This window comes from Salvelinus sp. IW2-2015, linkage group LG14 (assembly GCF_002910315.2).
Source record: "Salvelinus sp. IW2-2015 linkage group LG14, ASM291031v2, whole genome shotgun sequence".
Lineage (NCBI taxonomy): Eukaryota > Metazoa > Chordata > Actinopteri > Salmoniformes > Salmonidae > Salvelinus > Salvelinus sp. IW2-2015.
In genome coordinates this window covers 9,492,047-9,515,205 of record NC_036854.1, presented here as the reverse complement: position 1 = coordinate 9,515,205, position 23,159 = coordinate 9,492,047, and the positions used below count along the sequence as shown (strand labels likewise).

Sequence of the window (23,159 nt, the reverse complement as noted above, 5' to 3'; positions counted from 1 at the left end):
TCCAGGTGGTGGTCGAGATTCCGCAAACAGACATAGGCTACATCAAATAGGCCTACACCAAAACGTCTTTGAACTGGAGTTTGGCGCTGCATAAAGTCGCTTGCCTAAAAAACTATTTTCATGGAAAGGCTCCAAGATCTGTTGTAGTAACCACAGCGGTGGTGCTTACTTGCGATCTCTCGAGAAACGGGAAAAATTGTCTCGGCCTGGAAGCGGCAGACGCAGCCAAGTTTGACAGAACGAACTCTTCGCTGCGTTTTGATGTGCGCACGTCCAGATTGATTAAAGAGAAATTTGGAAAGATGTTCAAGAAAAGCAAAAGCAAAGTGTTGGTGGACTATGCGTCGGAGGAGGACGAAATATCCTGGCATCATCAACACACTTACAAGGTAAGGAGAGCAGCCGAGCAGCTGGCACAAATAAAGTAGAGGGATTATAGCGCACATAGGATGCAGTGGTTCACTTAGCTGTTTTACCAGGTGTTTTCGTTTCGTGTGCTTATGATCAACAGTTAGATCTGAGACCTGGTCCAAATCATTTGTCCCTGAAACACACATAGAGCACAGCCCTAAATATTTTATTTGTTATCGGAATAGTAACTAGGTTATATCATATGTTATACAAAAACTTTTAATTTGGCTCTATACTCCAGAATTTTGGATTTGAGATCAAATGTTTTATATGAGGCGATGGTAAAGAATGTCACCTTTAGAGGGTATATTCTCGTACATATCTGTTTTATCGTTTAGAAATAAATGCACTTTATGTATGTAGTCCCCCATTTGAAGGTGTCTAAAGAGTATTACATTTAGTCGAAAGTGTACTATTTGGTCCCATATTCCTAGCACGCAATGACTACATCAAGCTTGTGACTGACTCTAGCTAGTTTGTTTTGGTTGTGTTCAGTATTATTTTGTGCCCAATAGACATGAAGGGCAAATAATGTTGGCCAATTGTGTCATTTTGGAGTCACTTTTATTGTAAATTAGAATATAATATGTTTCTAAACAGTTCTATGTTAATGTGGATCAGTGGAGGCTCCTCAGAGGAGGAAGGGAAGGATCATCCTACTCAGTGAATTCCAGAAAAATAAATATGAGGACAGCTATTTTCTGTTCTCCTCTGGGTACAGTGTCTTCAATACAAAATCTAGGAGGTTGATGGTTCTCAATCCCTTCAATAGACTTACATAGTAATTATGATGACTTCTGGAGGACGTCCTCCAACCTATCAGAGCTTTTGCAGCATGAACTGTCATGTTGTCCATCCAATCAAAGGATCAGAGAATGAATATAGTACTTAAAGCATACGCTACAGCTAGCTAGCATTGCAGTGCATAAGTGTGGTTGAGTAGTTGACTCAAAGAGAGAGAAAGACAATAGTTGAACAGTTTTGAACAAATTAATTTCTGTCTCGGGCAAATCATTTCATAATTTCAAATAATTTCATGATCATTGTAGAAAGCTAGAATAATGGCTAGATGCAACAAAAATGTTAGACTTAACCTACACGGCTACCAAGCAAAGAAATACATTTCTTCAAAAATTAAGGAGAAGCAGCAGAGAGGGAGAGCTAGCTATATTTTGTTGTATTTTTTTCTCCTTCTTAGTTTACCTTTCACTTACTTAGCTAGTGAATGCAGATAATTTCATCCTACTCAACAACCCGACTCAAAAGAGAGGAATGCAAGCAAAGTGAAATGGTGAGAGAAGGAGAAGGAATTATACAACGAGCAAAGTGATGATGGCTGCGATGAAAGTGAATTGTGTGTGCTGGTGATTCCGCCGATTCTGTTGCAAAACGATTCTTAAACGTGGTTACAGATAATGATTATGGATTATCATGAAATAATTGTRAATAATGATACGTGAGAAAGTTACAGAAGCATAAATAGCATACCCCCCCAAACGTATATATGAATATATGAAAATATGTTGCCCCATAATTTTTTTTTTATCGCAAATCCAAAATGCTGGAGTAAAGAGCCAAATAAAAAAGTTTGCGCTTCACTGTCCAAATAAATACGTAAGGGGAGTGTGGATTTCAATACACTTTAGTCATATATGCAACCCTTAAGTGCATCACTGAAGCTGTCCAATTGTACAAAATGTTTTATTGACGCATACTGTAAATTATGGTGCATTGTGTGGAAATTACTGTATTTTGAATGGTGCTGTAATTCCACCCCACAGAATACAGTACCGTACCGTATCTTTGGAGCACCAAAAACCTTTTGACCACTACTGGGGGCGTGGTATTGTTGTTTCTAGCTTATTAACATATTTTGAGGCGTGTCTTGTTAGAGTCTATATTTGTTGCACCCTTATGAGAGAATGTTGTACCAATTTAGCTCCTATGTGGTTATAGTGCCCCATGAATTGTAAAATGTATAGGGGATAGATTGGAGTGGCAGCAAGTCTTAAATGGTTGGACATTTTAACATTTGGTCCTTTTGGTCTGTTTGATCCTGTAGTCGCTACCAGTTTAGAAGCCTTTGTTAAGGCCTATAATAGTGCAAGAAGCAGTGTGGCGTGGCAGGGTCCTGTTTCGGAGGGCGCATGGCTCTCGACCTTCGTCTCTCTCTCTCTATCTCTCTCTCTCTCGCTTTCGCTCTCCCTCCCTCCCCCTCCCGTAGGGGAGTTGCAGCGATGGGACAAGACTGTAACTACCAATTGGATATCACGAAATTGTGGAGAAAAAGGGGRAAAAAGTGCAAAATAATATATATAATAATAAAACACCAAATCAAGACTGTTGGAAAAACATTCCAGGTGAAGCTGGTTGAGAGAATGCCAAGATTGCAAAATATAAATTATATTTTGATTTCTTTAACACTTTTTTAGTTACTACATGATTCCATATGTGTTATTTCATAGTTTTGATGTCATCACTATTATTCTAAAATGTAGAAAATAGTAAAAATAAAGAAAAACCCTTGAATGAGTAAGTGTGTCCAAACTTTTGACCTGTACTGTACTTTAAAGTAAAATATCAACTGTCTTGATGTTCACCTGTTAAATGTGTCTGTAGGCTATAAACCGCGCTGCCTATTGGATCACATACAAAAATTAAAGTACACAGCCTATCTATTACACAGCCTATCTATTACATAGGCCCAATTAAAAGAGAGATGTGCATGGTAATTTGTTGTATGGCTACTTCAGGAATATGAACACATCACGAACAGAAAAGGTGAGGAATATATTCTGCAATGGTTATAAAAATAAATAGGAAATAGATTCCTATGTCTAATTATTTCGATTCAAAAAGTAAAGCACTTGATTTTCACTCGTCTCATTAACGGCAAACCCTTGAATGAGTAGGTGTGTCCAAACTTTTGACTGGTATACTGGTATGCTAGTATGTAGCCTACTGTAATTTCGATTTGTTGTTAGTAGCCTAAACAATGTTTCAGTATTCGCGGGCAGTCCAGCATATTTAGGTTGGGGGAAAAGTCGATGCAAAACATTGTTGAATTAACAGGTCCACAACTATTTGCCGTTGTTTTCTCTTTCTGTCACAGTCCTTTGCCAGATATAGCGTAAACATTCTGCCAATAAAGTAAATAGACTGGTAGCTTATGTCAAATATTTGACAGTATGGGTAGGCGACAGTATTGCTGTGTGATAGGAGCGCGATGTTGTTGCCTATTTAATCTGAGCCAATACCAAGGCAGGACATAGAAACCCAATAATCTATTGATCAACTAAATATTGAGCAACAATTCGTCCTTTGCATTGAAGTGTGGGCTGTAGCCTACTTTTAAATTGTTTCCAATATACTACATTTCCAAAAGTTAGTGGATTCATCTATTTCAGCCACACCCGTTACTGACAGGTGTATCAAATCGAGCCCTTTTTTGGTTACTACATGATTCCATATGTGTTATTTCATAGTTTTGATCTCTTCACTATTAGTCTACAATGTAGAAAATAGTAAAAATAAAGAAAAACCCTTGAATGAGTAGGTGTATCCAAACTTTTGACTGGTAACAGTAGGTGTACTGTAATATGAAATACAGAATTTTACTCGCCACCGTGCTATAACCTATTGATTGAACATGAAAATGTGTTCAATTGACATCGTGCAATATCTGTTAAGCATGTCCTTCTTCCAGCATGAAGAAATTAATCTCAGTGCAGTCCTTTTCATAATCCTTTTTAACTATTGATATGGTTCCTTGACATGGAGTTTAATTGTAGCCTACACTAGCTTCAATATCATCATACAGGTGTCGATCTTAATTTGAGCCAGTTTGCTATATCAGGAAAATAATCCTGCAACATTTTTTGTCATGGAACATCATGTCTGAAATGTCAAAGTGGAAATTACAAACTTCAGAAGCCTTTTTAAACCTCAAATACACTACACATTTTTAATTTCCTGCTTTGTAGGAAAGTTCTCCTGCAACAGGGGTATCAAATAAGACCCTACATCTGTACACCGGCATGGAAAGTGTTCTAGGGGTCAAATTTGAAGCTATGGAGTCAGCCCTCTGTTATGAAAAACAACGGATAAGAACAGATAAGAAAATAGCACATCAGCTGCTCTGTTAAGATCCCCTCAAACAAAACTGCCTCACACACACGCACACGCACACACACACAGACACACTCTGCTCCCTTCTAGCCTATTTACCAGGTGAGTACCAGCAGCATTTGTGGGGCCTAAGAGTTCCTTCTTCCTCCCCCCATATTTGCCCAAGCAGCTGGCCTCTGTCAGGCTGCTAGGGACAGGGAGAGAGCCCCAGATAGGAGAGAACATCCCCTTTCTCACATACACATACTCAGTGTCATGGCCGTCGAAAGAACTGGACCAAAGTGCAGCGTGGTGAGCGTACATTATCCTTTATTTTGGAATGACACCAACAAAACAAGAAACAAAATGAACAACCCTGAAGCTTACGAGGGCTAAGTGCCACAAACACAAGTCAACTTCCCACAAACACAAAAGGGAAAAAGGATGCCTAAGTATGATTCCCAATCAGAGACAACGATAGACAGCTGTCCCTGATTGAGAACCATACCCGGCCAAAACAAAGAAATACAAAAACATAGAAAATAGAACATAGAATGCCCACCCAAATCACACCCTGACCAAACCAAAATAGAGACATAAAAAGCTCTCTAAGGTCAGGGCGTGACACTCAGGGCCTATTACGGTGAGGATGAGGCCAATACTGCACTGTTCCGTTTGCTTCCGTTTAAGAAATATTTTTCAACAGAATCGGCGGAATGAGTACACACCTGATCACGCTTAAACAGAGTTAACTTTCATAGCAGTTACGTTGTATTCCTTCTCTTCACTTTGCTTGTGGAATTCAATGCACAACATATCAGTTGTATGTAACCAGGCGAAAAAAAACTTTCCAAGCCAAACCGCCACACACAGCCTACATCATTGTCACCATTAAAGTAACGTCATAGTCAGCATAGATAATATAACTAAAGCATTAGTAAGCCCGCTACAATCATGCAGCAATGTTTGTGTACAGTCAGTAAGCAGTTACACCCACGGGCCCCGGTGGCAATAAATTAGTAATACTTAAAGCTCACCTTGACATGGAAGAGTTCCAGTGTTGTGTTGGAAAGTCATAGCCAGCTAACATAGCATCCCTATGTTTGAGCAGGGTGTTTCAGTAGGCTAAGTAAGTGAAAAAAATGATGAAATCTCTCTCTCTATATTTCTCTCTTGATTCTTCTTCATTTTAGAATAAAAGAATTTGTTCAAAACTGTTCAACTATTGTCTTTCTCTCTCTTTGAGTCAACTACTCACCCCATTGTATACACTGCAGTGCTAGCTAGCTGTAGTTTATGCTTCCAGTACTAGATTAATTCTCTGATCCTTTGGGTGGACAACATGTCAGTTCATGCTGAAAGAGCTCTGATAGGCTGGAGGACGTCCTCCGGAAATGGTCATAATTACTGTGTAAGTCTATGGAAGGGGGTGAGAACCAAGAGCCTCCTAGGTTTTGTATTGAAGTTAATGTACCAAGAGGAGGATGGAAGCTAGCTGTCCTCTGGCTACACCATGGTGCTACCCTATAGACTGCTGCTGAGACTACTGTAGACCTTCTTTGCAAAATAGTGTTTTCATCAGTTATTTGGTGACGTGATTATATTTAGTATAGTTTTATCTAAAAAGGATAACTGATGTACACTATCTGAAGGCTTATCTTTAGAGGGCATTTCTGCTTTCCCAAAACAGTGTCCAAGCTTTCTAACCATCAGGGGCATATTTACACTACTTGTTCTAACATCAATCTCAGTGTTCTCTAATGTTAGATTGATCGCGTGGAGAGAAACGGTTGGCCAACACTCTCACATGAGTCTGTTAAATATTGTAAATCACCAAAGGAAAATCATGTCCCCTGCCTTATTGGGTGGTCCCTGATGCTGCCCTGGGAAAGTCTATATGTGGAGGTTACCCATAAGAACTGATTCAGGGTTAGTTTTATGTTATCATTCCAGATGGTGAATGTTATGAGTAAAACTGATCCCAGTCCAGGTTTAGTTATAACCTATCCCTGGGGCCTGGGAAAGTAATCAGGGAGGTCTCCTCATGAAGCCATGCATGGCATTAAAGTGCATCCAGGGTCAGAGGTCTAATCATAAAATGTTCTTACGGAAGCTTTCTCCCCTCGTATCAGGGAAAAATGGATACCAGAACAAGGTCTGACAGGAGAGTCTCTGAATGTTCTGTTCTTTATTTTCTCTGAGAAGAGGTTTTTTCCTTCCTTCAGTTTAGGTCCCTGGGCAAAACAGGTTCTATTGGGAGAGGGCCAGGTGGCAGATCTGCCTCACCCAGAGAGAGGAAGGGAGGGAAGGGCAGATGGAAGGAGAGAGGGAGGGAGAGAGTGAGAGATGCACTCAGTAAGAAACAGAAAGAAGGTAGAGAGAACGTAGGTAGAGAGAAAGGAGGTAGAGAAAAAGTGAGAGAGGCATTAAAGAAGGAGAGACAACTATTTGTAGACAGGGAGAGAGTGTTTAGGGGGTAAGGAGGAGAGAGAATAGATTGGAAGTTAATATCTTCTTTCTCCACCGCGCTCTAGGGCTCCGGGGCCATGCTACAGCTTGCTTTCTCTCCACTCTCCTCGCAACAAGATCCTCCTAGTCCTGACTGTCTCTGTGATGTTACTGTGGGAGGAAGGTTCACCGGAGTGAGAGAGGAGGGGGGGGGGGGGTAGTGTTTGCAGGGCACTGAGTGTATGAACTATCATACTGCTTTAATACTACTGTAATACCACTGTAATACTACTCCCTGTGAAGCAGGATTACCAGATTTTGAATCTAAATAGTGACTTCAGAGAACTTCTCCTCTACTCATTTAATCATGAACGGTGGAGGAAAATAAAGGAGAGGAGAGCTAATCCTGCTGTTGAGGATCAAACAATGCCTCTGCCCCGTAGGCCCCAATTATACAAATATAATAATCATGCCATGATAAAAACAGAAAAAAATCTTTGTCATATTGCAGTAATGTGCTCCCTATTGCAATATGATGTTGATTATTTTAGTGAAGTGAAGGATTGTAAGAGCATTTATCTTGACTGATATCTCTAAATCATTACAGGTGACTTTCTGAACTTGCCGTGCTAAAATCAGTTGTATGTGTCTTCGCCTGGGTATCTGGCTTTCATCAAACAACTCAGTGCCAAAAATGGAAGCTTCAAACACCTAAAGAGATAGAGACAGAGACACAGAGCGAGGGAGATGCAGATAGATAGAGATTAAAGCCCTGAGGACAGCAACCAACCTCTCTCTCTCTGCCTCTCTCCTGTTGTTGGGACATTTTTACTTAATCACAGCATTCTCCCTCTATTTCTCCCTCTTCTGCTCTTTTCCTCTCTCTCTCGCCCGAACTCTCCCCCCACTCTCTCTCCTCTCTCACTCGATCTCTCCCCCTCTCTCTCCCTCTTTCTCTCTCTCCCTCTTTCTCTCTCTCTCTCCCTCTCTGTCATCTTTCTACATCTCACTCTCTTTCTTCTGTCTCTCCCTCTCTCTCTCCCTCTTTGTCTCCCTGTCATCTTTCTACGTCTCACTCTCTCTTTCTTCCTCTGTCTCCCTCCTCTTCCCTCCCCCCTCTCTCTGTCCATCTACCTCTCATCTTTCTCTCCCTTCCTCTCCCTCTCTTCTCTGTCTGTGTCGTTAATGCATTCTGCATCCATAAATAGTAGTAATTAGACTGGGTCTGTTGTGACTGTGTTGTCTTTGATCTATTCAGGTGGCTGTGTCCCAGAAGGCTCTGCCCTGACACGTCAAACCACCGCCTCACTCCCACCCCACTGCCAAACCCAATCATTTACCTCACACACAACACAGTCAGCTGTCCTCAGGGGCAGCCATGTAAAACCCAAAAATATATTATCTACAAGATTTACAATGCAACTTTGATAATGCAACATTCACACTCTATCAATGTAAATGACTATTATCAATCACCATATCTATTTTTAAGTCCAGACTGCTGTTATAGAGCAGAACAGAGGACCCCTATTTGTCGTCTATATCCTCTCCTGTGTCACTTCCCCTAGGTGGTCTCTCTGTTCTCTGAGTAAAGGGAGAGATCTGAGGCCTTCCTCTCCCCCCTGAGGCTGTGTTGATGTTACTGTTCCAAAAATACCTCTGCCTTACAGGAAGGCCTGCACACACTCCTCTAGACTCAGCTCCCGTGTGTGTCTATGTGTGAACATGTCTACAACAGTGTGTGTATGTATGTGTGTGTGTGTGKGGGGGGGGGGGGGGGGGAAGTAGTGTAGGAGTAGTACAAACTCTGAGATGTAGTTTGTGGCTGTTAGCCTTAGGGACCAGAGTAATAGGGCTGAGTATGCTGTATGATGTTCCACTATGTGTATGTTATATCTCTTTAGTTAACTCTGTGTGTGTGGTTACCTCTGGTTACTGACCCTGCTGTTTGTTGCTTTTCAGGATAAGGACCCAGAGGGGGAGGATGAGGAAGAGGCAGTGAGTCCTGTATCCAAGGTAAACAGCCCAATCCCTCCAAACACCACAACTGTTTAGTTATTCCATCTCAAACCCACACACCTCCAGTATCTAGCCCTATGTGTCAACCTCAACCCCTTTTCATGTATGATCCCCCCATTTGAAGGACAAATTCACTTTTAGGGTATTACAGTTAGTCAAAAGTTTAGTATCTGGTCCCATATTCCTAGCATTCAATGACTACATCAAGCTTGTGACTCTACAAACTTGTTGGACGCATTTGCAGTTTGTTTTGGTTGTGTTTCGGGTTATGTTGTGCCCACTTGAAATGAATGGTCACTAATGCATTGTGTCATTTTTGAGTCACTTTTATTGTAAATAAGAATAGAATACAGTATGTTTCTGAACACATCTACATTAATGTGGATGCTACCATGATTTCGGATAATCACGAATGAATCGTGAATAATGATGAGTGAGAAAGTTAGTGTCATAAATACCATACCTTCAAGACATGCTAACCTAATCACGATTCATTCATGATTATCCGTAATCATGGTAGCATCCACATGAATGTAGAAGTGTTCAGAAACATACTAGAACAGAATAGCATACTCTGAGTTGTCCTGTTAGGCCCTGATCTGGCTATGCCATATGGCTCTGGGCTAAACTAGTTCATTTAGCAGACAAGATTTGGTTAGAATTCCGAGACATTATTTTACAGTATGAAGAATACAATTGAACATAGCTGAATAAAATATAAATTATATTTTCTCCAAATGATTTAAGGGAGTGCACGCACTATTCTGTGTTGAGCAGTTAACAAAGAAACAGGTCCTCCTATATGCTTAATTTAGAGTTATTTATGCAACTTATTTGTGATACAAATGTTGGGCTATATGTTTTGATTTTTAATACATTCTAAGGCTGCATTATGCGACTCTAATTTGAAAAAAAATACATGAAAGGCAATGAGCTCTGCTTTGTTCTTTGCACAGGCTGCACACACTTCATCAGTCTCTCATTCACAATTTGATAAGCACTTGATAAAGCCTATGTCAATGTACTATCCCCCATAGTACAAAAGTTAACCTATTCTATTTTGTGCGATAAATAAATATTCCAAACATAGTCTGGGACAGTTGTGGGATGCGATAGATCCCAAATTAATACAACCACTAGCATCAAAAAAACCTTTTTAAGCAAAGAGGCTGACGCAAAAGATCAGAACGTTTAGTTTAACATGTTGATAAACTGTTAGGCTAATTCTTCACATTATACGCGCAGCAATACACACACGGCAGTAGGCTATAAGCCTGAATGTTCCAAAATGCAATCAATTAGCGGGAAAACACCATTCTGAAAAGTGACTGCAAATGTGATTATGCATGTAATTATTTTATTATGAAGGTGCATTTTTATGGTGAAAATGATCTTCCCCAAACTTGAAACTCACACACTGCATATGGATGCCAGATAGGCTCTTCACCTGTTGTAAASCGGATTAATGTGTTTAATTTTGCAAAGTTATTTGGCCACTTTAGTTGATATACACACCTTATGGGCTAGGCTACATGAGGTATGTGACTAAGATTTGAAAAAGTTACAAAAAAAGGCATGCACTGTTTCTTACTGCACACAAGCTGGGCATCATTCACAAATGATAATATATCATTCACAAGTGATAGGCTAATATTGTCACCCATTAGACTGTTCTTGATTTAATCTTGTCTTTACATATACTAAATAATATACTGTATGTGTGAAATTTGTTTTGATATAGAATGAACCATTATCATGCCACTGTCTCGAAACAGGAGCGGGGGAAAAATACATGTTATTTTTATTTATTTATTTTTTATTTTATTTTATTTTTTATAAATTTTTTTACCTTTATTTTACTAGGCAAGTCAGTTAAGAACAAATTCTTATTTTCAATGACGGCCTAGGAACAGTGGGTTAACTGCCTGTTCAGGGGCAGAACGACAGATTTGTACCTTGTCAGCTCGGGGATTCGATCTTGCAACCTTTCGGTTACTAGTCCAACGCTCTAACCACTAGGCTACGCTGCCGCCCCTGTGCAAGATTTATGCACATAAATCCCGTGGTTAATTTTTATGCCAGCCAGGTAGGCTGAAATCCTGTTTTAAAGAGAAGCAATGTGCTTAATATTAGGAAAGTTGAGAAATAAATATTGTAAGCCTATAGAAAGCTGATGGGATCCTCCTCTTTTTAATAGAGGCCATCACTGTGTTTTCTCACGCAATTGCATAGCCTATAGAAATGTTGTGCAACATAAGCTCATGGGCTCTCATGAAGTGTTTGATTACATTTTTGATTACATTTGCATTGATGTCAGAGTGATTAGAGGGACAATAGAGTGCTGAGTACCAGGCAGTTAGCAAGCTTGGTAGGCTACTAATGACCATCAGCAGCATCAGAGCTTGGAGAAGCCTAATTACCGTGACTAAACGGTCACATGGAATTTGACTGCTGTCATGACTCGTGACCGCCGGTGTGGCGGTAATATGGTCACCGTAACAGCACTAGTTGTAGCTTCACTGTCCAAATAAATACGTAGGGGAGTGTACGTACACATCATACCCTTGTATCACACCCCCTCAACCCCCATCCACTGTGGCCAGATTTTATGACACAGTGGATATCCGTCCACCTCCACCTTCAACCCTCATCATCCCTCAGCCCAGCCCTATGTGTCTCTGCTCTGTTTCTTAGCTAAGGTCACCTTCATATCTGTTTGTGGTGATGTTATTAGGTCTGTGTGTGTGTGTTTGGTGTGTTTTTGTGTCTTAGCTTTTGTTATCTGTTTGTTGTGGTACGATAAACAGGTGTCCGTTGTTGTTTCTGTCAACAAAGGTTTGTTGCTCTCCCCTACTGTGTGTGTGTGTGTGTGTGTGTGTGTGTGTGATCTCATGGGGTAGTTCATAACCTGTTTTGATGAGATGCTGCTGAAATGTGTACAATTTGCTAAACCACCATACTTCCTAACCATGTCGTGTTTGTGTGTAGATACCCCAGGAGCTGTGCTAACTGTTACTGTAACTGTTTAAATCAGTGGACAAGAAGTGGTGGTATTTCATAACCTGGTTGTAAGTGAGGATGGGGGACGGCTGGGTTGGTACGAGGGGGAAGGAAACCGAACATTCTTTCGAGGAGTCAGGATTTGGTGGGGAGTAATCGGTGTGAAACAAAGCAAAGCTGAAAATAGAAAGAATTGTCCGCATAGAAAGCCAAGAAAGCCATGATTAGAATCGCCAAAAGCATGGGTCAGTTTTATGCTTAGACAGAGTTATATGCTTCAGTATATTGCCTTCATTACTTTGTATGATAAAAAAACATATTAAATTGTAGAACTTGATGTATACCCATTTGATCATGCAGACTGCAGTAATACCAAGGTATGGATGAAAGAAATTCTTTCCAATAAGGCGTCCATTGTTCTGTGTGGCATGGAGGGAAAAGTTGCCATCTCACACACAGAGAGCTTAGTGAGGTGAATAGCCTGCTTGCTGGGCTGCATGGAGATTACACTGGGCTGTTGCTGCTACGCTGGCTTTGGTGTCCTGGAGGTGAAGGTTAAGGAGATCGCTGAGTAGCTTACTATATACTATGGTACATGCGCACACACACACAGCTGCATACCTGGGTCAGGGTCAAAGCTTTGGCATCACTGCTGGTCTCAGTGTTGCTGCATGGATTTGGACTGTAGTAAACCTGATCCACAGTTTACACCAGACAACACAGGGAGAGACTACACCAATAAATAAGAGAACAGCCTTGGGGGGAGAGGCAGAGAGAGAGATGGTATGGGATTMAATTTAAATTGATTAGGATCCCCATTAGCCGACGCCAATGACGACAGCTAGTCTTACTTGGGTCCGACACATAACGAAAAAGACATTACAGACAAAATACTTTACAATTTACATACATTTAAAAACATGAACATCTAGTGTGTGTGTGTGCATTTATCAGTTACATTTATCAGTTACAGTACTGTAACAGTACTGTACTGTACTGTAACATCAATCTACACATAATACCCCATAATGACAAAGCGAAAACATGTTTTTAGAAATGTTTGCAAATGTATTAAAAAATAAAATAAAAAATACTTTATTTATAGTACCAGTCAAAGGTTTGGACACACCTACTCATTCAAGAGTTTTTCTTTATTTTGACTATTTTCTGCCTTGTAAAAAAGCAGTGAAGACATCAAAACTATAAAATAACACATATGGAATCATGTAGTAACCAAAAAAGTGTTAAACAAATCCGAAATATATTTTAGATTTTAGATTCTTCAAAGTACTTGAGTACTTTAAATGAAATTATGGGCAGAAAGACAAATTCAACTCCATCTTTCATCGAATCAGATGGCTTAAATATCACATTTACATAAGTATTCAGACGCTCTACTTTGCTGAAGCACCTTTGGCAGCGATTACAGCCTTGAGTCTTCTTGGGTATGACACTACAAGCTTGGCACACCTGTATTTGGGGAGTTTCTCCCATTCTTCTCTGCAGATCCCCTCAAGCTCTGTCAGGTTTGATGGGAAGCATTGCTACACAGCTATTTTCGGGTCTCTCCAGAGATGTTAGATCGGGTTCAAGTCCGGGCTCTGGCTGGGCCACTCAAGGACATTCAGAGACTTTTCCCGACACTACTCCTGCGTTGTCTTGGCTGTGTGCTTAGGGTTGTTGTCCTGTTGGAAGGTGAATCTTCTCCCCAGTCTGAGGTCCTGAGCGCTCTGGAGCAGGATTTCATCAAGTATCTCTCTGTACTTTGCTCCGTTCATCTTTCCCTCGAACCTGACATGTCTCCCAGTCCCTGCCACTGATAAACATCCCCACAGCATGATGCTGCCAAAACCATGCGTGACGCTTGGCATTCAGGCCAAAGAGTTCAATMTTGGATTCATCAGACCAGAAAATCTTGTTTCTCATGGTCTGAGAGTCCTTTAGGTGCTTTTTGGCAAACTCCAAGCGGACTGTCACTTACCTCTGTCAGGGCTTCCGTCTGGCCACTCTACCATAAAGGCCTGATTGGTGGAKTGCTGCAGAGATGGTTGTTCTTCTGAAAGGTTCTTCCATCTCCACAGAGGAATTCTGGAGCTCTGTCAGAGTGACCATCAGGTTCTTGGTCACCACCCTGACCAAGGCCCTTCTCCCCCGATTGCTCAGTTTGGCTGGGCGGCCAACTCTAGGAAGAGTCTTGGTGGTTCTACACATTTTCCATTTAAGAATGATGGAGGCCACTGTGTTCTTGGGGACCTTCAATGCTGCATACATTTTTTGGTACCCTTCCCCAGATCTCTGCCTCGACACAATCCTGTCTCGGAGCTCTACAGACAATTCCTTCGACCTCATGGCTTGGTTTTTGCTCTGACATGCACAGTCAACTGTGGGATCTTATATAGACAGGTGTGTGCCTTTCCAAATCATGTCCAATCAATTGAATTTACCACAGGTGGACTCCAATCAAGTTGTAGAAACATCTCAAGGAGGATCAATGGAAACAGGAGGCACCTGAGCTAATTTTTGAGTCTCCTAGCAAAGGGTCTGAATATTTATGTAAATACGTATAATTTTTTTATTTTATACATCTCCCCAAAAAATTGAAACCTGTTTTTGCTTTGATATTATGGGGTATTGTGTGTAGATTGATGCTTAAAAAATTTTTTGTTGCTATTTTAGAATAAGGCTGTAACGTAACAAAATGTGGGAAAAGTCAAGGGGTCTGAATACTTTACGAATGCACTGTAGCCTACGGTTTTCTTGTAATCTATGTTTAATTTGTGTAACCGGTGTACGCCCACAATAATTTTTTGGGCTAACATTCATCCCTGCTATTAGGCCTATATATAAATTAGGTGTATGTTTTTAAAATAGTATTTCTCTCTCTCGCTCTTGGACACCGTGGTGGACTGTCAGCTCTCAGACCTTTGCGAAAAAAATACCACCACTCACTAAAGCTGCTCTAACTCATTCACAGTAATTGATTTCAGATTACCAATCCTTACAAAATAAGGAAGACCCAATACTCTCTGTTTTTCTCCATCTTGTTTGGAAAAAAGCATATACGATGCTCATTTTCACAGGTGTTTTTTCTTAAAACCCCATAAGGTCGATGAGATGCATCCAGTTCAGAAAACAGATATCTCTAGCTTAAACTGACAGATTTTTACGAGCATTTTTGTATTATGCTAATTTGATTYCCCCCGCGGAAATCAAATTAGCATAATAAAAAAATCCCCATAAAAATATGTCAGTTTAAGCTAGAGATATTTGTTTTTTCCATTGGATGAGTCTCAATCCACCACATCCACCTATGTCGCACTTCCGCATCTGCGGTGAAAAGTAACAGAGCTAGAGCAGTGTTTGTCAGACCATGAGACCTGTTATTCAATGCATTTCTATGGGCCAATAGCAGTAAGGCCAAAAATATACACTACCGTTCAAAAGTTTGTGGTCACTTAGAAATGTCCTTGTTTTTAAAGAAAAGCACATTTTTTGTCCGTTAAAATAACATGAAATTGATCAGAAATACAGTGTAGACATTGTTAATGTTGTAAATGACTATTGTAGCTGGAAATGGCAGGTTTTTTATGGAATATCTACATAGGCATACAGAGGCCCATTATCAGCAACCATCACTCCTGTGTTCCAATGGCACGTTGTTTTAGCTAATCCAAGTTTATAATTTTAAAAAGCGAATTGATCATTTAGAAAACCCTTTTGCAATTATGTTAGCACAGCTGAAAAATGTTGTTCTGATTAAAGAAGCAATACAACTGGCTTTCTTTAGACTAGTTGAGTATCTGGAGCATAAGCATTTGAGGGTTCGATTACAGGCTAAAAATGGCCAGAAACAAAGAACTTTCTTCTGAAACTCGTCAGTCTATTCTTGTTCTGAGAAATGAAGGCTATCCCATGCGAGAAATTGCCAAGAAACTGAAGATCTCGTACAACGATGTGTACTACTCCCTTCGCTGAACAACGCAAACTGTCTCTAACCAGAACAGAAAGAGGAGTGGGAGGCCCTGGTGCACAACTGAGCAAGACGACAAATACATTAGAGTGTCTAGTTTGAGAAACAGACACCTCACAAGTCCTCAACTGGCAGCTTCATTAAATAGTACCCACAAAACACCAGTCTCAGCGTCAACAGTGAAGAGGCGACTCCGGGATGCTGGCCTTCTAGGCAGAGTTCCTCTTTCCAGTGTCTGTGTTATTTTGCCCATCTTAATCTTTTATTTTTATTGGACAGCCTGAGATATAGCTTTTTCTTTGCAACTCTGCCCAGAAGGCCAGAACTCCGGAGTCGCCTCTTCACTGTTGACGTTAATACTCTGTTTTGCAGATACTATTTAATGAAGCTGCCAAAAATCAGCCGTTTCCAACTACAATAGTAATTTACAACATTAACAATGTCTGCACTGTATTTCTGATCAATTTGATGTTATTTTAATGGACAAAAAAAATGTTTTTCTTTAAAAAACAAGGACATTTCTAAGTGACCCCAAACTTTTGAACGGTAGTGTATATATATATTTTTGATACTTCAAGGGGTCTTAAAATTCTAAATCAAATAGCTAAATGATCCTTGGTATGACCATCTTAAAATAATTCCATATAGCTTAGTAGAACCCCTCCCCTGCTTAGACAGGGCTTAGAATCTGATGGGTTAACTGATTACCACTATTTATTGCATGTCATATCATTTTAAAGGGCTGTTTCTCATCTTTCAAAAAATTTATAATGTTTGAAACGCTCAGAATGTTATGTGGTTCTCAGAATGTTATGTGGTTCTCAGAATGTTATGTGGTTCTCAGAATGTTATATGGTTCTTAGAATGTTATGTGGTTCTCAGAATGTTATGTGGTTCTCTGAATGTTATGTGGTTCTCAGAATGTTATGTGGTTCTCAGAATGTTATATGGTTCTCAGAATGTTATGTGGTTCTCAGAATGTTATGTGGTTCTCAGAATGTTATATGGTTCTCTGAATGTTATGTGGTTCTCAGAATGTTATGTGCTTGCTGGGATGTCTCAACCTCAACCCCTCTTCATTCTCCTGTCCCATCACTCCCCCCTGGTATGTGGAGGAAAGAAGGAGAGGACGAGAAGTAGACTAATCATATCTGATATTTATTAACCCCCCTCCTTTATTAGGGTCTTTAGACTGTAAGGTATTTTAATGACACCTTCATCAAACTGTAAATACAACCAATGGCATTCCCCATAGACTTAACAAATCACACAGAGTGTGTATGGGTTTACTGTACAACATGTGCACGGTGGCGCTGTGTGTGTGTGTGTGTGTGTGTGCGTGTGCGTGTGCGTGTGTGTGAAGTGAGCAGAGGATATAGTGTGGAGGGGTACAGCCAACTATGCAGTGGTAGAGGTCTCATGTCTGTGTGTGTGGCATTGTAGAGAGTGTGCCTGTCTGTTGCCTACTTCACAGCAAAGAGGGCAAATAGGACCCTGCCTTTATTAAATGGAGGTCTCTGGGTTCAACGGTCTGGGATTATAGGAGCTTTCATGGCCCTTTGTGTTTCTGTTTATATTTTGGTTGGCTTCTTTAGTCTGCGGACTTCTGTTTGTTTGTGTTGTCCTGTGTTCTCTGTCCTGTGTTCCAGAACAACAAGGACTGAACTGGGGAAAAGGGTGTGTGTGTGTGTTTTAGTTCCATAGAAACAGCCTCTTACACAGTGGCTTGTTGACAGGTAACCTCAAACGTTATGAGGGTACAGATAATTTGGAGTCCAAATAATAAGTCTATTACGAGTATCCTGAATATTTATCAGAAATGCCAGGAATGTACTAATATGAAAAGAACAGGTCAGATGTGAGTTGGTATAAACGATATGACCTTGATATTTGACATTGGAATAAAGTGGGACAAGAACAAAAAGAGGGACATGAGCCAGCTACTGCTAAAGGGCCGGGATCAGGATGGGCGTTCCCTGTGCGGATAGCAGACCTGCGTTCAAATACTATTTTAAGTATTTCAATTACTTTCACATTTCAATGTAAGTATTTGGACACATTTTCTTTGAAAATACAAGTAGTTGAATAATGGAATGTAGTTGGAAATACATTTGGAAAGTATGGCATGTATTTGAAAATACTCATACACAAATACAGTTTTCAAATACAAATATTTAAATGCTCCATGCACTTGAACCCATGTCTTTTGGTCCTAGGCGTATTTGTAATGTATTTGGAAACATTTGAAAATAGTTTAAAATAGCCTAGATTTATAGGACATTATTTGAAAATACGTCAAATAGAAGTAGTTGAATTCGGCCACATTATTTGAAAATAATAAGGCTGGAATTCCGATGTGACAGATGAGTGGGGGTTAGGTGGGAGGGTATTCTACTGGAATGTACTGACCAGCCAAGCGAGTAGTGACTGCTCTCTCTCTCTTTCACCTTCTCTCTCCCCCCACTCTCTCTCTCCTCAGTGCCAGGGCTGGAGCCGAGGTGACTGTGCTGTAACTGTTAACCCATTTTACACATAAATGACCAATACCTGTATTCAATCTCCATTGAATCCATTAATTTGAGTTAATCTCTTCACTTAAAAACAGACTGTTCTTGTGGTGGAAGTCAATAGTTATAAAACACCATAGAACTGTTATGATTATCATTCTAGAGCTTATGAAAACCTATTTAGGATTTACAGTCGTGTTTACAGTAGAGCCCGACCGATATATCGGTTCACAGATATTGACCTTTTAGCTCTATATTGGCATCGTCCGATAACTCCACCTATAAATGAAAAAGGGAATCTCATGCTTATCTGAACATTTGCGGCCATTTTCATGATGTCTCATTGTCACAATGTATGAAATCAATAGTTGAAGCATAGTTATTTGAAAATTGCTATTTTGGATGGCRATTTATGAGAATTCAGTGTGGAAGAATGACACTTTTTAATTTCGCTGATGTAAACAGTATATTGGCAGATATATCGGTATCAGTAAGTTTTGCCCCTCCCACCCAAAAAAGTTGAATCTGTATCGGACCCCAAAAAACATATAGGTCGGGCTCTAGTTTACAGTGGTGCTCTGTTTGTTTGGGTCTCCCAGGAGGTGAAAGTGAAGAAAGTCAAGTCCAAGAAGGAGAGGAGGGATAAGAAGATGTTTTCTTCTCAGGATGACGAGCACTTCCTACTGACAGGGGTCACACTGGCCGACCGCAGAGGGTGAGATTGATCATATACTGTACTACCATCATGACATATAACATAAAGTGCAGGCAAGTATTCGTATGTCATACTTTTGCTACCTCGCCCCACTACAACTCTTATTTCCCCAATTAGCTACAAGGTGCAATAGGACTGGCCCCATAGAACATTTAGTTGGGCTCAGAGGGAGAGGGCGAGGTGAGCAGTCTGTCTTCCCTCCTTCAGTGAGATGAATGTCCTGTCTCCTTTGACCTCTCTGAGAAGGTGAGGCCTACAGTAAGCTCTGCTGGCGCTGCTGCTCTCCCAAAACCACCTAATCCTGGATAGAGCCTCCTGAACACAGACATGCAGACATGCAGACATGCAGACATGCAGACATGCAGACAGACAGACAGACAGACAGACAGACAAAGAGAGAGAGTCAGATAGCGAGACAGACAGTCTGACAGGACACAGAGAGACATCCAAGGTATAATGGCAGACTGATACTATAGGTAGGCACTAGGCAGTGTTCATGAGAGGATGGCACAGGGTTGAGTTCGAGCAATGCTATACAACATGGGCCCTTTCATGTTCAATGACTCATGTCATGTTAGATACTAGACAGGGCTGCATTCACTGGGTCGTGTCAACATCCTGTCTCCGCAGGGTAGTGGAATGTATGGAGGGTAAATCATCATTCAGTGGCAGAAGTACAATACCTCTGGTATCCCTATACAATGCCCTTCTCAATGGGGAACGCACCACACTCCTACTTTAATGTCCTACCGACGCAGTAGGGGAAGTGAGGGGGAGGGGAAGAAAATATGTCTCTAAAGGAGTAGGTGTGGGGGCTTAGGATGCCCCGTTGTCATGCATACTTCTACTGGATAATTAGAGCTGTAAATATAAAGTAGGGGTAAAAAATGTCTACTTTACCATCCCACACCCTCATGTCCTAGTATCCTGCATGTTCTACACGCTTAGAAAAAAGGGTTCCAAAAGGGTTCTTCAGCTGTCCCAATAGGATAACCTTTTTTGGTTCCAGGTAGAACACTTTTGTCTTCCATATAGAACCCTCTGTGTAAAGGGTTCTACCTGGAACCAAAAATAGTTATTCAAAGGGTTCTCCTATGGGGACAGCCAAAGAACCCTTTTAGGTTCTAGATAGCACTTTTTTTCTAATAGTGTATTTAGGATGTGGGCAGGGGAGTACCCATATGCGTACACGTACACAACTACATTGGACTTCAAGGAACAATTATACATTTATTTTAGTATGTTCTTACTGCTTTTTGTGCTCATAGTCCTCTTCATCCTCCCCTCTCTCTGTCTTTGATCAAGGTCCCACAAGAAGAACAAGGAGGAAGGGAAGGAGAAGAACAAGCCAATCTTAGAGAAGGGCCACTGCTTCTGGGACAGCGTCACCATGACGATGAGGCAGATCACGCCCACCAGGAAACTGGAAAAGCTGGAGGGCTGGGAGCCGCCGCAGTTGCCCGACCAAACCGAGACACCCACCGAGGAGGCAATGGAGGATCAGAGTGGGACCAGGGACTCGCCTGTGTACTTCCCCCAGGCACTGGGGCTCCCGCTGGGGCTGCCCTCCTGGACAGGTCTGGGTCTAGAGGAAGACTCGTCGCACTACGCCAACCTGTCAGAATCACGGGATTCCACGGCCGTCAGGTGGACGGCCCGCGCCAAAGGCAAGCTGGCCGGAATCAGGAGGCGGAGCCGAGGGAGCGTTTCGGAGACATGGGAGGGGTTTAAATAAAAGCTTTACCCCTTACCTGCCAGCAATCCCTGCCCCTCACCTCTTTCCTCAAATTAAGAGGAGGGAAAAAGACATGCCTGTCTGTCTCTGTGCTGCATAAAGAACTGATTTTGTATTCCTCCATTGACATTCTGAGTGCAGTCCTGACGTTTCCGTACAGCATAGATGAACATATATCCCTATATCCATATGACTGTTCACTCCACAACATAGCAGATGAACTTACAAAGCAGACAAAGTCACTAAAATCTATTATTGTTGACTTTGTGTGTAAATTGTGTGTAAATTGTGGTGTTTTAATGTTGCAGAGACATTGAGCCTGGGAACACATTATGCTAGGTTGATCTGAGTGGATTGGTTTGGCAGTGTAGAGAAAAGGATCACCATCTTGAAAAGGATCACCATCTTGAAAAGGATGTCATAGATAAGAGGTTGGAAAGTAAAAAAGCAAACACATGAAGGCTGCCCCACTACCTTAAACTGTGCTATCCACTACACATGAAGGCCTTACACTACCTTAAACTGTGCTATCCACTACACATGAAGGCCTTACACTACCTTAAACTGTGCTATCCACTGGCCTTTGACCATTTTATATTATCGAACCAAGAGAATGATTTCCAAAAGAGATTTTGTATTGTAACATAGGCATTCATGTTTTATGCTAGAGTATAATTTGAGAACAAGACCAGCTATGCTACTGTGGCGTTATTTAATGATACGTTTTCCATGCTGTTTGCCCTCCCTGGCCCTGCAGTAAATGTCTATTGGGAGAGGAATGTGTCAGAAGTCTTAGCTCCTAATAAGCATAGCTAAAAGGTTTAAAATGCTTTGTCCAATAACGTGTAATAAGCCTTCCAGGCTCTGAACCATAAGTGCGAATGTGTGTTAGCGAATATAGGCTGCTGAATCTGGAGTATTGTTAATGATTGATATGATCCAAATGTTGTTACAAGCCCAGCAAATGGCGGTCCACTGGAGTGTCATGAATACTGTACAGTCAAATCTAATGATAAGAAACATTTTCCATGCAATAAGAGGACTGAGTGACATTTTCTGCATGCAGTCTGTGTGCGGTTTCCCCGATTAGACAAAAAGCCATGATGTGCCTTTCTCTACAGTATGTGTTGTGGCATGCTTCTCTGCTCACCATATTGGAATAGACTACTACTAGACCAAGCTCACCATGAGGATCAAATGATGTGATGGGCAATCCCAGCATGCATCACTGCTGCACCCCTCCCTGGTTTTGACTAAATGGTTTTCAGCTACGGACAGAATTTACCTTTTGTAGCAGGCTAGGAGAACTTACACAGCAGGTTAGGATAATTAGGTTAAGGTTAGGAAAAGGGTTAGGGTTAGCTAAAATGTAAAAACTCCCGGCACGACTAGAACATACAACTAGAAAATACAATTTTTTTACCGTAGCTGTATACCATCTAGCCACACCCCTCCCTTCTCATTCATGGCCATGAGAAACTTCCTGTATTCCAGTTTTCATGTTTCCAACAATTTTGACAGAAACGAATTCAACAGACATGAGATCTGCTGTTGAATGTGCCTGTGTAAATGTGTGTGTTGGTGCTTTAAGAGTTATTGAAGAATCATTTTATTTCATTTTTATAGCAAAAACACTGATTGTTTTGTGTGTGATTGCAAATTGATATTTTAATTCCAAACAGAATCAGGCTTTCCACTTGTAGGTGGTTAGACTTGGACAATCCTTTCATTTAAATATGTGCCTTTATTTTCAAATCTACTTAGTCCCTTCTTCCACAGCCACGTTTGTGCACAGATATGGGTTCCTTGCCAACGATGGCTGTTAGAGTTTCTGTATTTACTAAAAAGAAGGGTCACATTTGTTCAGAAGAATAAAGACATGCCCTGCCTGGATTGTCTGGATCTGCTTATTTCAACAAGGTGTCATTGTGTTCACTCCTAGGTAAATGCACGGTCAGATTTACTGTGCTGGACTTCAACAACAGAATAGTTGACAATGTGGAGAAACATGCAGGAACACTCTCCTTCATACAGCCTAACCGCTTGCTAGCCAACTAGCTTACATTGGCTATCATGACTGTTTAGGACTCCTGTTATGAATGCTCTATGCATGGCCTTAACCTCAGACAGAGGGTTCATGTGAATGTTGCCAAACATACTCTGCTCAGTCTCCTGTGCTGCTGTGATCTGCCTGGATGTTATGGGTCTATGTCATATTATAGTGGATTTTAAAAGGAAAAAGGTCAG

At 41.0% G+C, this 23,159-nt stretch overlaps 1 protein-coding gene across 2 annotated transcripts; it reads left to right on the top strand.

Annotated features, from left to right (window-relative positions):
* si:ch211-225h24.2 (testis development-related protein) lies at positions 1-22,805 on the top strand. 2 transcript variants are annotated; one of them, XR_011480852.1, is made up of 5 exons: positions 1-389; positions 8,929-8,982; positions 19,062-19,177; positions 20,483-21,373; positions 21,417-22,805. XR_011480852.1 is itself a non-coding variant. In XM_023999778.2 (4 exons), exons 1-4 carry the CDS (start codon positions 303-305, stop codon positions 20,910-20,912), a joined length of 687 nt encoding a protein of 228 aa, XP_023855546.1. In that variant the 5' UTR covers positions 1-302; the 3' UTR covers positions 20,913-22,805. The 2 variants fall into 2 exon arrangements, 1 of the variants encoding a protein (XP_023855546.1); XM_023999778.2 differs by having other exon boundaries at positions 20,483-22,805.
* Positions 22,806-23,159: the final 354 nt, after the last annotated feature.

What these genes read in the sequence shown, in the direction of transcription:
- si:ch211-225h24.2 (XM_023999778.2), top strand. Translation starts at nt 303, where the DNA reads ATGTTCAAGAAAAGCAAAAGCAAAGTGTTGGTGGACTATGCGTCGGAG. An exon ending in ATCATCAACACACTTACAAG is followed by an intron (nt 390 to 8,928) that starts GTAAGGAGAGCA and finishes GTTGCTTTTCAG; the next exon opens with GATAAGGACCCAGAGGGGGA. An exon ending in CAGTGAGTCCTGTATCCAAG is followed by an intron (nt 8,983 to 19,061) that starts GTAAACAGCCCA and finishes TGGGTCTCCCAG; the next exon opens with GAGGTGAAAGTGAAGAAAGT.